The sequence below is a fragment of the Eriocheir sinensis genome, chromosome 15 (genome assembly GCF_024679095.1).
Source record: "Eriocheir sinensis breed Jianghai 21 chromosome 15, ASM2467909v1, whole genome shotgun sequence".
Classification (NCBI taxonomy): domain Eukaryota; kingdom Metazoa; phylum Arthropoda; class Malacostraca; order Decapoda; family Varunidae; genus Eriocheir; species Eriocheir sinensis.
The window spans coordinates 6370081-6385457 of record NC_066523.1 but is presented as its reverse complement, the minus strand read 5'-3'; the positions used below and the strand labels follow the sequence as shown (position 1 = coordinate 6385457).

Below are 15377 nucleotides of genomic sequence, written 5' to 3'. Positions count from 1 at the left end.
TTGTTGTTGTTGTTGTTGTTGAGTTTCTTCTTCTTCTTCTTCTTCTTCTTCTTCTTCTTGTCGTTGTTGTTGTTATCATTTAGTTTCAGCGGTAGTAAGCAATGACAATAACGCTAGAATTAGAGGAAGATTACCTTAATTTTGATCCTCGAGCCTGTGTCTTTGTGTCAGCTATCTTGAAGGGAAGTGTGGATCGGTCTTCTAACGTGTAGTGGCGGTGCCGATATATTCTAACTTATCTTTTCTTTTACTTTTATTTGACGCCTGTTCCTGCTCGGGTAATTATGGTGATGATGATGCTGAGGAGGAGGAGGAGGAGGAGGAAGAGGAGGAGAAATGAAAAGTAGTATTATAGAGATAGTTTTACGGTAGTGGTAGTGTTGGTGGTGGTGGTGGTGATGGTCAAGGAAGGTGATGGTGGTGGTGGTGGAAGTAGTAGTAGTAATAGCAGTAGAGGTGGTGGTGGTGATGATGGTGGTGGTGGTGGTGGTGATGGTGGTAGTGGTAGTGGTAGTTGTTGGCGGTGGTGGTGGTGGTGGTGGTGGTGGTGGTGATGGTGGTGGTGGTTGTGGTAGTTGTTGTTGTTGGCGGTGGTGGTGGTGGTGGTGGTGATGGTGATGGTGGTGGTGGTGGTAGTGGTGATGGTGATGGTGGTGGTGGTGGTGGTAGTGGTGATGGTGATGGGGGTGGTGGTGGTGGTAGTGGTGATGGTGATGGTGGTGGTGGTGGTGGTAGTGGTGATGGTGATGGTGGTGGTGGTGGTGGTGGTGATGGTGATGGTGGTGGTGGTGGTGGTGGTGATGGTGATGGTGGTGGTGGTGGTGGTGGTGATGGTGGTGGTGGTGGTGATGGTGGTGGTGGTGGTGGTAGTGGTGATGGTGGTGGTGGTGGTGGTGGTAGTTGTTGTTGTTGTCGGTGATGTAAGAGTGGCTTGTTAGTCTTTCCTGTGGTGTTGATGTGTAGTGCCTCTGTCATGTTGGTGTTGCTCCCTGTTCTTCCCTTTTATTTTATATTTTTCTCTTCATTTTATTGATCTTGTTCTTAATTTTCTTTCTTGAGCTAATTCTTATTCTCTTTTCTTCCCATTATTTATTTCCTTATTTTATTTTAATTTCTTTCCTTCGAGTAAAAAATAAACACTGTAAATATGTGCTGCTTTAGTCTCTCTGTTTTCTGCTTCTTCTATTCCTTCTTCTCCTCTTCCTAGTAACTGAGGCACTGTCATTTATTTAATTCTTCTTTTTTCTTCCTCTTTTTTTATTTCCTCATCATCTTTTCGCGGCTCATTCCTGCTGAAAGAGAAACACTGTCTACGCGTATATATGTGCTTTGTTGATTTTCTCTCTTTTCTGTTTTCTTCTGCTTCTTCTTTTCCTTCTGTAACTTCTCCACCAAGCAAGTAAAGCACTGTCCTTATAGCTGTGTTATTCATGAGGGTGCTCCGCAAGGCAACCGTCGACTCCCAGCTTGTTTTTGTCACCTCCGGCCGTGAGTAATATGGGGCGGGGCGGTGCGGGGCGCGGCGGGTACGGGGTAGGGTCAGGGCTGGGTGGGCTGCCTGTCGTCCGGCATGGGCTCCCGTGAGCTGGCTCAGTTGGGCTTTCTCGGAATTGCCCCCGCTCGCTGCCCTTTATAAATACCCTGGGCAGCCTCTGGTCCCCTCACTCCCTGCCCGACGTCCGCCGCCTCCACATCCTCTCTATCAGAGGCAGTTCAGTCCGAGTCAAGCGTCTGTGTGGCGTCCGTAGAAACTAGGAACTCGCTGGATGACTGGCGTTACCTCAAGGCCTCGTGAGGATTGAGATTTTAAGTGACTGGCGAAGGCAGCGGTGCGTCTCCCCGGGATGGCGACACTAGCCAGGGGCGCCAGGCTCCTGCTGGGGCTGTCCCTGACCCTCACCCTCGTCACGGCAGGTAAGGAGCGAGGGATTGATACTCCCCAAGTGGTGCTTTCCCCTACATGACACGACTTTTCAGTGCATGCAGTAAACAAAATAGACCGATAACCGTAACAGCTACAGTTGGTAGCAGATGACTTTTGTGGCACATTACGTGATCCTTCCCTCTACATGTTAAACCTTTTCAGTTCATGATATTGGGAAAAATCAATAGAGCCATAACCTTAAAGGCTGCAGATGACAAGAGAAAAGCGACTTGTAGCCGAGTGTGGGATGCTAGAATGACGCGGGAGGGAGTTGACGAGGAACAGGGCAAGGTGCTGGCACGGCTCAAGTGATGCTTCTCTTTACACGTTAAGGCTCCGCGGTGCATACAGTTCAAAAGTGAAGTATAACTATGACCCTTACAGCTGCGGATAGCAACAGGAGTAAAAGGGTGGTATGTGCAGTGTTAGTGTGACGCAGCAGGGGCGTTAAGAGGCACACAGCCCTGCGCTGCCCTATATCGTGTCTTGCGGGCTGTGTCGTGACGCACAAAAGACACACACACACACACACACACACACACATGAGGCAGAAGCATAAAATGAACACCATTGTGAAGAACTGACGGAGGCTGTTCAAAGCGCCTAAATGTGGGGTGACGACACATAAGGATAGGGAAAAAAACACAAATAACAGCGTTTTGAACGGGATAAAAAAAAGGGAACAGGAAAAATACATATACAATAGTAGTCTGGCATTCAATAGTAATTGCATAGGACGAACAGCTCCTATAAAGTAAAAGGATAACGGAGTTCGATGAGGAAAAGGAACGTGAGGGAATGAGGGGTTGGGTAAGATGACCCTTTTGTGCATGGACGATATAAAGAAAAAGGTCCCAGAGCCTATCCTAGCAATCATCCGCGTCTGGAGAAACCATCCAAACAGAGTACAAAGCTGGAGACACGTGAAGCCATTTCCTTTCAAATTATCTCCCGGATGGATAAGAATCCGAAATATAGATATCGAACTCCAGTTATTACCACTGGTAAATAACAATAAGCGAGAATCTCCAACATAAATAAGTGGGTTAATTGTGTATAATTATTATTATTATATAAATGGAGAGAGTAATTATGGGGAAGGTTGTCTAGTAGCAAAGTTGATATATTGGAGATGGATAGGTAAGTGTGTATAATCTGCATTTCAAACTTTATAAAGAATTAAATATTGAAGGCGACACACACTCGAAGTAGCAATTCAGGACGGGAACACGATCAGGGAAAAAGCAGGTGGCGGGGGAAAGCAAACACAGCTGGCAAGGGCTTCTCAATGCCGCCGCCACATGTATCTTAAACCAGTGTTCACGGTTGCTACCCTCACGACCACGGCTACAGCACCGGGAGCCTTGTCCTCCCCTCCCCCCCCAAACCTTTTCATTTGGGCTAGGATGGACAAGCAATGAAAGGAGTGAAAGCAATGAAACCCATTTCCATTTTCAGCTTTTACATTTGTGACAAAATCATGGTCAAGGAGGGGACGATTTGATTTTAAAGCCTTAGCGATGCGTGTGTGGAGAGAGAGAGAGAGAGAGAGAGAGAGAGAGAGAGAGAGAGAGAGAGAGAGAGAGAGAGAGAGAATACCAAATGAGCAAAATGAAGTTTTCGATCAAACAATATGGGAATCTGTCTTTCATGATTCATTTGTAGCTTAAATCCGCCCCTTTGGTTTTGAAAACGTACTAAGCTGACTTCCCGCCACCCTCCCACAGCTGACGACTTGGTGCAGCAAGTGACGGGACCCAACGTTGTGAAGGAAGCTCTGGGTCCACTAATGGAAGTTGCAACGCGGGAGCAGCGCGCGGCCAGCTTTCCCATGGCCGCGGGCTGCCTCTCGTGCACGGTGGGCAGCCACGGCCACCCGCACGATGGTGTCCACTCATCCCGCCAAGAGCACCGGAGCGAGCAACGGTTCGTCAACGGCCAGCCCGTGTATGACCTTTTCCACGAGCGTCGCATCGAGGATGGCCGCATCGTGCACGACCGCAGAGTAGAGAAGGACGAAGACGACCTGGGGTACCGGCCACGCACACACGGCGCCTATCCCAGCCAGTCCTCCCTGACCCGCAGCAGTGCTAACAGAGGATACAACCACGGCGTGGGCACCCATCAGTACATGCCCACTCACAGTGCCAGTAGCAGCAGCAGAAGCAGCAGTAGCAATTTCCAGTCGTCCTACGGCTCCAATGACCTCTCCAGCGAGTCTTCTGATACCTTTGGCAGTGACTTTGCTCGCATGCAGGAAAATCTGAGGCGGCAAATGATGAATCTTGGCTCTCCTCAACCCACTTACGGAGGCAGCCAACGCAGCGAGTATAGCTCCCAAGTCCGATATGTCAACGGCCAGCCCGTGTACGAGAAGAAGGAGGAACGCAAGTACAAGAACGGAGAACTGGTGCACGAGAACACTCATGAGAAAGGGCCTGAGGACTTCGGTACGGAGGGTGTCGTAAGGCAGTATGACGAGCACGGGGCCCTCATCACGGACGGAGCCCTTGGCGGTGACTCCTACCATCGACAATGGGAAACGAGAGAGCAGTTGCTAGGCAGCACGAGCCACCGCCCCGCGTACAGGCCCAGCTATTCCTCGCACTCCCGTGACCAGCACCACTCCTCCACCTACCCAAGTCACCGCCCTCTGCCTCGTCCAACCACCGAGAGTTCCTCCTCGACGCGGTACACTCAGACCCACCCATCGCGTAGTCCTAACCCAAGGCCAGCCCCGAGGCCTTACTACCCTACCCACAACCACATTTCCTCCGAGCAGCGCAACACGGAGCTCCACACTTCCTCCTCCTCCCCCTCCTACCCCCCCCGCAGACCCACATACACCAGACCAGCCACGTCTCATATTTCTAACTCCGAGTCTGACCACAATTCCGATGAAGACACACGTTCCCCCTCCTCCCCCTATAACCCCTCCAGCAGACCGACCTACACCAGACCAGCCACTTCTCATACAAATTACGACTACAATTCCCGTGACGACACACATTCCTCTTATCCCTCCGCTCATTCGCCCTACCCCTCCCGCGGCAGGCCCTCGACACCTCACCACCGCCCAGACACCGGCGAGTCCTCTGCACATGTTTACTATCGAGAAGAGTCCCGCCACTCTCATTCGGACTCTGACCTCACACGGCAGCGCCCATCACCGGGCATTGACGACCTACACCTGACACAGGTGCAGCCAGCCTCCAGGACCCCCGACGATGAGGAGCCCTCCAGCCAGCATGTGCAGCACACCTCGGAGACACGGGACAGCACCCAGACGCCGCACACCAGGCCCGGGAGGTACAGAGGCTACGGTCAAAACGAGGGAGTGTCCGGCAGTGACTATCCCCACAGGCGGCCGGGTGTTCACCACCGACGCCCCGACACCGACGAGCCGGAGAACGAGCCCGAGGATGACCTGTACCAGCGACCGGACATCGAGGACGAGGACAACCGAGGCCGCTCTGACATTAGCCCGCTTGAGGATGGCCTGGTGCCCACCGTCCCGACAGTTGACAACGAAATGGTCGTTCCTGACATAGCCCCAAGTCCGGTCGAAGACGAGAGTGGCGAGAGGGACAACGACATCAACGGGATAGGTGGCGTGGGTGGCGCCGAAACACACAGGTCCCACGTGGCATCTTCTGAGACCCGCTACAACTCTAGAGTACGGTTGTCCGGCACCTCACCCGCTCACCACGTCCGTCCGGGCTACTCGCGAGAGTCATCTTACGAAGATAAGACGACAACGAGCAACAACCGACCCGCGACCACAGCCTCGCGGCACTATCAATACAGAAACGACACCAGCCGCCGCACGTCCGTGGTGGGAGAGCAGGAGCCTTTCCCCGCGGGCCTGCCGTGCACACGGGCTAACGGGTGCGTGGTGGTGACCGCCCCGCACACTGACTCATACCGATCCGAAATTCGCACAACTTACAGGTATGTGAACGGCCGCCTGGTTGGGATGACCCAGCATGAACGCAAATACAAAAACGGCGAAATGGTTGACGAGAACACGACGCAGCACGGGAGGGACGAGGTGGCCCACCTAAACCTGCAGGAGTTTGGTATCGGCCAGCTGGACTTACCTCAAGAGGATATCCGGCCGGGCATCTACTCGCAGCAGCACGAAATCAGGGAAGAGAAGGAATATGTGGACGGCCAACAAATATACGACCTTCACCACGAGAAGCACTTCGCAGACGGCAATCTCGTGTACAACAATCGAGTGGAACTGGATGAAGACGATCTGCGAGAGTTGGGTCGTGGGGGCGTGGATCTGCAAGTCGTCGATCAGAGCAGCGAAGTGACGAGTCACAGCCGACACCACACCGCCGCGGGAGGCTTGGACACTTCCTCCCTCCTCCACCAGGTGAGCCAGTCACCACGTGCACTTAAATTCTCCCCATAGTCTTACACTGATATATATCTCCCGAGAAATGCCGTTCGTGTAACCAAGTATGTTATTCAGCACAGTATTTCAGCATAACTTTAGGAATGAAGCTCATCTCCCGCATCCCTCCTTCACCCGTGTGCAGGTGACGGACGGCAGCCACGCGTCCTCCGCACCCGTGTACGACAGCCGCCGTTTCGAGAGTCGCCGCGAGCAGGAATTCGTCAACGGCCAGCCAGTGTACGACCTGCATCACGAACGCCTCTACAAGGTGAGTGTCATCGTGGGTGAGCCTTGACCCCACATAAGACTTCCACCTCAACTTTTACATAAGCATCAACACACAACCTCGTACACCCCCATCATTATATCCCACCACAGGTAAGCCCGCCACTAACACCACACCACACCAACACTTTTCTCTGAGCTGACACTGTCATCATTCTTACCTGCATCAGCCATTGCTAACTAGTCCACTGAATGACAAAGGCATTGCCCGACGTTCTCCACCTCTCCATTTGATGTTAAGTGTACTTTATCCTGCTGCGGCAAATGAGCCGGTGGGAAAGATTTTTGTTCAGAAGTGGACTTGTAATGACAGATTATGATAATGATGATGTCTGAAATGACCACTACACCAAAAACATAAACACACTTGTTTCCCCGCCCCATCCACCTCACTAACTCCTTCAACTCCTCACAGAACGGGTCGTTGGTGTACGAAAACAGGACGGAACACGACGAAGACGACTTGGTGCGCACCGGTCATCACGATGCCCTTCACAACATTTTGGCTGGCAACACCCTCACCACCGCCACACAGGACTCATACAACAGGCCGGCCACGGTTCCCTACGGCTCTTATGGAGATCACCGCGGGGCCTCACACGGCGGGGAGTCCTACGGTGACGTCTCACAAACCAGTAATTCCTACAGTCAGAGTGCGGCGTCTTACAACACCTACGGACGCACCACAGACTCTCCCGATCAGCCCGGAGAAACCAACGACTACGACAGAATGTATAACAGAGGCTCTTACGGGGGCAGCCCAGGGGTCCCCAGCGGCTCCGTAGCGTCAGAGAGCAGGTCAAGCTACAGCTCCACGTCCCAGAATAGGGTGGGCACGGACCTCCTCACCGCCCACCCTCCGGGGTCTGGGTCAGGACGCGCCACCACCACGGTCCTGGGAGGTTCCGACTTGCTGCTCACAGGCTCAGGGTCTCTGCGTAGTGGCTCCTCCGGTTACGACTCCGACGATTCCTTAGAGTCAGGAAGCGTCACTGGTAGCAACATTCACAGCAGCAGCAGCAGCAGCTCTCACCATCAACTGGAGACTAGCGGAAGAAGTAGATCTGGCTGCCTGACCTGCGTTCTCCTGGCGGGGTCGGAGCTTCATAACTCTTCCTCCTCCTCCCTTGGCCTGTCAGGGGGCCTGGGCGCGGGTGCCGGGTACAGTCAGCGGCACGAGATGAACAAAATGGAGCACTATGAGGACGGCAAGCTGGTGCACGGCCAGGCGGACACACGCAGGTTCCAGAACGGACAACTCGTGCATCAAGACTCTCAACAGTACTCTGACCCGGTGAGATATAGATAGATAGATAGATAGATGTACATAAATAAATAAAGAGATAGATAGGAAATGAAAGCACTAATAAAACATACCACTAACAAAAAAATGAGCCATTTCTTAACATACCTTCCTTCCTTCGTCATCAGGACGCCCAGCGTTCGACCTCCGCCTACTCTGACTCCTCCTCGAGTCCCTCCTCCTCGTGGTCCTCGTGGGCGTCGTGGTCATCGTGGTCCTCCGGTGATCCCGCGCCAGCCAGCGGAGACGTGTGTGCTTCCAGCCCTTGCCACAACGGGGGCACGTGTCTGACCGGCTTGTACGGTCCCATCTGCACCTGTAGTTTCGGTTTTACAGGTAAGTGTTTGTCATAAAGAAAATTAAAAAAAACTTATTCTATTAAAAGCAAGACACCTCTCTGGCCAAGAATTCAATATGCTTTTTTAACTTTTTTCTGTTGTCGTTTTGAGCGAACAGCGTGCCCAGGATTTTTTTCCCATTCCTTTATTATAGTAAAAAAAGTGTGGGCCATACTGATGTCTCTTACCTTGTTTGTCCATCTGTTATCATTTCTAGCCATGACATAACTTGCCCACATTTATTTCTTATCTTTAAAAGCCATTTAACCTCCATTCTTTGTCTACTTCTTAATAACTCCTTAATGCAGACTCCATATTACTCCATCTTATAACTAGCATTTTCTTCTTCGATCCTCTGCTCATTTATTGGTGTTCCTTTGGATCTTTTTTTTTTTTTTTTTTTTTGAGGCTCAACAATGTTTCTAAATCGTATGCTCAGACTGACGGGATCAACTACTTTGTACACCTTTCTCTTCAAAGGGGCTGGCAGGCTGCTATTCATTATAGTACTCTTTACAAAAATCCATTTATTACATAACTATTGTATTTCCAATTTATTTTTCGTAAACTGGATTTAAATAATTTTCTTGTCAGGTGCTAGGGCAATACAGTTAAGTTTACTTCAGCTACATCAAGTAAACAAAAATGTCGGATATAACGACAACGGTGAATACGTCAACCCTCCCCCGCTCTACATGTACATCTTCAGCAGAGTGGGAAGAGCTAGAGTGTTTACACGGCCTTGTTGCCTAGTGTTAACGTGTTTCAAGAAGCTGGGCGATAACAATAATGGTAAAAACATCAACCTTCTCCTTGCAGGCCCAGGCTGTAAGGAGGTGAAATGTATAGCGCCCGGATAATATTTCAACTCAATTCAATTACACCGAAAGTATCAGACGATAAACCCAATGGCAATAATCTTACAACAATCTTTCCCCTGCAGGTCAGAAGTGAGAAATAATAGCAGCTACAACACTATCCCTATCAGATGAGACGGTAACGACATGGTAAATGCTACAACCTTTCTTTTCCCCTGCAGGTTCAGAGTGCGAGGAGGCGGAGTGCACGCGCGGGTACTGTCGGCACGGCGGCAGGTGTAGTGTGGTGGGCGGGCAGCATCTGTGCCAGTGTCCCAGCGGCTACACGGGTCTTCGGTGTGAGAGGCGGGGACGCAGCAGGAGGAGGATCGCTAAGCAACCTCATGACTAATAAATTTACGTCGGAGGACTCACGCTTCATCCAGGGAGAGAGAAAACACGACCTACTATAAGAGGGACCGTTATGGAACCTGATTATTATTAAATTTGCATTTCTGTTCCCGGGAAAGAGGATATACGGCCATACGAAAAGCTTTCTCCGCACTTTTTTTTTTTTTTCGAGTCCAATATAAGTGAATGATTCTTTTTGTACCCTTCATAATCGAGCGCAGAAGATTGTTTCTCCATTATTTAAACACGTCAGTTTCTCTAATCACCAGACTGCGGAAAAATAGTCTTCAGGATTCATATGGCATCGGAATCGAAGTCGCAAAAGCATCATAATAAAAACCCACTGCGCACCAAGGTGGTTGGCAGATAATGTTCACCTCATAAATTTAGTCGTCCTAAATATCAAGAACTTTTTACATATTTCATTAAACGTTTACGAAAAAAAATATATCAATGACGCTGACTTCGTGGCTTTAGTCTCTCTCTCTCTCTCTCTCTCTCTCTCTCTCTCTCTCTCTCTCTCTCTCTCTCTCTCTCTCTCTCTCTCTCTCTCTCTCTCTCTCTCTCTCTCTCTCTCTCTCTCTCTCTCTCTCTCTCTCTCTCCGATTAAGTGTTATCCTTATCCAGATTAGTATTACCTTCTTTTTCGTCTTTCCTTTTGCATCAACACCATTTTCTTCTTTTTCTTCTTCTAATCCTCCTCCTTCTCCTCCTCCTCCTGTTCCTCCTCCTCCTCTTCCTTCTCCCCTCAAGTGGCCCATGGCCGTCGCTCATCAGTATCACGAGTCACCATATAAGGTGATCACTTCACTCATACACTATTATTATTATTATTATTATTATTATTATTATTATTATTATTATTATTATTATTATTATTATTATTATTATTATTGTCATTATTATTAATTTATTTATATTTATGAAAACTAACCAGAATTGTTATATTTTTTTTCTCGGTTCAAAGTACTTACATAAAAGACACATTGCTGTTGTCCCACAATTATAATAAAATAAATGATGATAACAATTCCTCGGTGGCTGATTCTAACCCCCGACGTCAGGGAGCCTGCATACACACACACACACACACACACACACACACACACACACACACACACACACACACACACACACACACACACAGGGAGAGAGAGAGAGAGAGAGAGAGAGAGAGAGAGAGAGAGAGAGAGAGAGAGAGAGATTTACGTGAAATTAAATATTAAATTTAATGCCACCGAGACTTTGCGTTCCTACTTATTAAATATTAAGCTGAAGGAAGTGTTGGACGAGCTTGTGTTTAAAAATGAGTCACTCGTGTTGCACTGGACCATTGAAGGAGGGAGCTTGTTCCATTCTCGCGCTACTACGTTGGTGAAGAAAAAATTGGTGCAGTCTGAATTTATTTCTTTACACTTAAGTTTTGTCCCATTATTTCTCGTTCGAAACGTGTCATCGATCATACACAATTTCGATTTGTCAACATTCGTAAAGCTACTGAGTATTTTGAAACATTTGATAAGTTTTCCTCGGAAGCGACGTTTCTCGAGAGGAAAGATTATGAGATGAGTCTTTCATCGTAAGGTTTGTTGTGCTAGGTCCTGGCTAGGAGATCATCTTTGTTGCCCTACACTAAACACCTAATTTCGCAATATCCTTCCCAGCGCCTCCGTGGTCTAGTGGTCAGCGTGTACTACTCCCCGGGCCCGGCTTCGAATCCCGACCCGGGAAGTCAGTGTGCAACTCACCAAGCTGTTCATCCTCCCTTTCGGCTGGTCAATAAATGGGTACCTGGGAATATCTGGGTAAGGTAAACTGTGGCAATCCTGGATTTCACATTGGCCCGTGTCCCGGGGTAACTGGTTCTTACCAACCACGGGCTCAAAGGGCCTGCGGTACAGAGATGAGCACCGCAGCCACGCCCCAGTAAAGCGTACGCACCCACCTTTACCTTCCCATTGTGAGGAGATCAAAACTACCGCATATTCCAGGTGGGGTCAGACTAAACTATTGTTCAGTGGACGTATTACATCTTTAGTCTTGAATGAGAAGTTTTTTTCATGAAGCCCTGCATTCTGTTCGCTTTATTTACTGTGTCGATACATTGCTGTGAGAATTTGAGGTTTGACCCGTTGCAAATAGATTTTCACGCAAAGGGTGACACGACCACCTCTACGGTTGACACGCGATCATTGTTGAAGATTCTGCAGCCATCTATGCTGTATTCTGAAATTAAATCAATATCTGAGATGTCAATGAATTTTTCCGTTATAGCCATTAAGTCGAAATTTTCTTGTCTTATTTCTCAGGCTATGAGCATTGAAGCTTAGGATTTTTAGATTATAATTATCATTAAGCTTAATTATGGAGGTGGTGTTGCTTGTTTGCCGTTTTACGATTAGACATTAGTAGTGCTGCATGACATCCATTACACGGAGGGGACGGGGAGGCACCATCGAGAGCAGTTTTTTGAACGAAAGTCGCGCACTGCATCGTTTAGAAACCTTCCAAATCAGGCTGCTCCGACAGAGAACAGGAGTAGACCGTCACTTTGGAACAGTCCACCCTGGCTGTAGAAAGGGTTCCAGGCGTTAAAGAATCCCAGTAAAGTTCCCTGCAAAGAGTCTTAAGGCGGGTATTAAGACTGAAGGCCTTGTTGTAGAACTCGTTCGAACCACTATGTCGAGAAGGTAAATACAAGTGCTGAGGTAGTAAATTTTAGGCAAAAACTTATCCTTTCTACGAAGCACAATCCACAATCCGTTCAGGGTCATAAATTACGGCACACACGCACAAACAACAGCACACAACAGGCTCGCTCACGCAGTGGTCAAACAACACTTCGCAACAGGTGATGTGTGAGGAGCACGCGGAGACAGAGTATATTAATCCGGGTGGATCGGAGCAAAAAGCAGGTGTTTGTTTGACATAGCGGGAACCCGAGAGAGTTTCTACAGCGTTATTATGATATATCAGAGGAGATAACAGACTTTCGAGCACACAAAATACGGGCCTGATAACACACGGACTGATAGCAAGACTCGGGAGGTAAAGGCGGCAATACACATCGAAACAGCAGTCTCTCTACGGCGCGCTACTTTTCCGCCTCGAGTTTCTCCAGTTTGTGCATATTTTTCGTTGTGTTGTGTTTTTTTTTTTAATAGCCTACACTCTGATAACGCTTAATTTTATATATATTTTTCTTTTACTGTTCTGAAGGCTGTGAAGATAACTGAAATTGTCTTCTATTGTTGTAGTTTCTTTCGTCTGCGAGTTTTTTCCCAGTTTTGTGAAAATTCTTTGCCGTTTATGTGCGCAAAGCCTAATTTTTTATGGGTTTTTATTCTTTTTTGTTGTTGTTGAGAATGTCTCCTCTGAATATTTCTGTCCGGTTTGAATTTGTCAACGTAGATTTAATTTAAAACACGAAAACCGTTGTCGTTGGTTTACACACTGAGGAGGCCAGCAAACTTAAGTGTAGATGTACGTCAACTTAACGACGTGGAATGTGTGTATGTATGTAAACTTAAGTGACGATGACTGTGTGTATGTATGTAAACTTAAGTGACGATGACTGTGTGTATGAATGTAAACTTAAGTGACGATGACTGTGTGTATGTATGTAAACTTAAGTGACAAGGAGTGTGTGTATGTATGTAAACTTAAGTGACGATGACTGTGTGTATGAATGTAAACTTAAGTGACGATGACTGTGTGTATGTATGTAAACTTAAGTGACGATGACTGTGTGTATGTATGTAAACTTAACGACGTGTACTGTGTCTATGTATGTAAATTGAAGTGACGATGACTGTGTGTATGTATGTAAACTTAAGTGACGATGACTGTGTGTATGTATGTAAACTTAACGACGTGGACTGTGTGTATGTATGTAAACTTAAGTGACAAGGACTATGTGTATGTATGTAAACTTAAGTGACGATGACTGTGTGTATGTATGTAAACTTAAGTGACAAGGACTATGTGTATGTATGTAAACTTAAGTGACGATGACTGTGTGTATGTATGTAAACTTAACGACGTGGACTGTGTGTATGTATGTAAACTTAAGTGACAAGGACTATGTGTATGTATGTAAACTTAAGTGACGATGACTGTGTGTATGTATGTAAACTTAAGTGACGATGACTGTGTGTATGTATGTAAACTTAAGTGACGATGACTGTGTGTATGTATGTAAACTTAAGTGACAAGGAGTGTGTGTATGTATGTAAACTTAAGTGAAGATGACTGTGTGTATGTATGTAAACTTAAGTGACAAGGACTGTGTGTATGTATATAAACTTAAGTGACGATGACTGTGTATGTATGTAAACTTAAGTGAAGATGAATGTGTGTATGTATGTAAACTTAAGTGAAGATGACTGTGTGTATGTATGTAAACTTAAGTGAAGATGACTGTGTGTATGTATGTAAACTTAAGTGACAAGGACTGTGTGTATGTATATAAACTTAAGTGACGATGACTGTGTATGTATGTAAACTTAAGTGAAGATGACTGTGTGTATGTATGTAAACTTAAGTGAAGATGACTGTGTGTATGTATGTAAACTTAAGTGAAGATGACTGTGTGTATGTATGTAAACTTAAGTGACGATGACTGTGTATGTATGTAAACTTAAGTGAAGATGACTGTGTGTATGTATGTAAACTTAAGTGAAGATGACTGTGTGTATGTATGTAAACTTAAGTGACAAGGACTGTGTGTATGTATATAAACTTAAGTGACGATGACTGTGTGTATGTATGTAAACTTAAGTGACAAGGACTGTGTGTATGTATATAAACTTAAGTGACGATGACTGTGTGTATGTATGTAAACTTAAGTGACAAGGACTGTGTGTATGTATGTAAACTTAAGTGAAGATGACTGTGTGTATGTATGTAAACTTAAGTGACAAGGACTGTGTGTATGTATGTAAACTTAAGTGACGATGACTGTGTGTATGTATGTAAACTTAACGACGTGGACTGTGTGTATGTATGTAAACTTAACGACGTGGACTGTGTGTATGTGCAAACTTCCGTGGAGACGAGTATGTAAACGTATATTCACAATGGTTCCAATTCGCGCTTTTGTGCTTTTTATGTTTTGTTTTTCTTTTTGCCGACCTGCACTTAAATTGTTGACGTTCACTTATTCGTTAACTGAGCACACGTAGGCATCAGTTTTTCTTAAGACTGCCGCCGCTATAACGACTTGATGAAGCGTGTGTGTAAATTGGGTTTGCACGTTCATTGAATCCTCTGAACGATAAAAAGAACAACAATGAAAATAATAATACGAAGAATAATAAGAATAAGCTCGTTGAATCCTCTGAATGACAAAAACAACAACAATGAAAATAATAATACGAAGAATAATAAGAATAAGCTCGTTGAATCCTCTGAATGACAAAAACAACAACAATGAAAATGATAATACGAAGAATAATAAGAATAAGAAGACCATATCTATATATTAACAAGAGGACCACGATGGAGTCCGGAAAAGAAGAAGGAACAAAATAGTATGTCTGCAGGTGTGCGATTAATGAGCCATCACACCTTGCACCTGTTCCCGAGTCCTATTACACCTGGGCGATCGAGGAGAGGGGGAGGCAGTGGGAGGGGGGGGGTAGGGGGGAACTGAAGCATCCCATCAATTTCATTCTGGATAATAAAAACAACAACAATAGAGCACAACACAATAGTCTCGAAAACCGTTTATCTATTCATTTTTTATGTCGGCGAGCTGACGTGGCGTTTTTCCCAGATTCTGAACGCCTTGTTAAAAGAATAATTTACTTCTTCCTAGAATAGAGAATTGACTGCAGAATAAAATAATACAAAGGTTTAGAGAGCCTTTTTTTTTTTTTTGAGGTTCTGTGTGAGTTTTGTGCTTTTAAGG

At 46.6% G+C, this 15377-nt stretch overlaps 2 protein-coding genes across 2 annotated transcripts in view; both read left to right on the top strand.

Moving 5' to 3' along the window:
• Positions 1–1534: 1534 nt before the first annotated feature.
• LOC126998843 (uncharacterized) lies at positions 1535–10498 on the top strand. Its single transcript, XM_050860992.1, has 6 exons — positions 1535–1914; positions 3652–6308; positions 6475–6600; positions 7033–7911; positions 8049–8256; positions 9298–10498. Exons 1-6 carry the CDS (start codon positions 1845–1847, stop codon positions 9465–9467), a joined length of 4110 nt encoding a protein of 1369 aa, XP_050716949.1. The 5' UTR covers positions 1535–1844; the 3' UTR covers positions 9468–10498.
• A 1984-nt stretch (positions 10499–12482) lies between these two features.
• Positions 12483–15377, top strand: part of LOC126998845 (uncharacterized) — a 21546-nt gene continuing 18651 nt past the window's right edge. The window contains exon 1 of the mRNA XM_050860995.1: positions 12483–12586. The gene's annotated coding sequence lies outside the window, so the exon portion shown is untranslated. The remainder of the gene's footprint in view (positions 12587–15377) is intronic.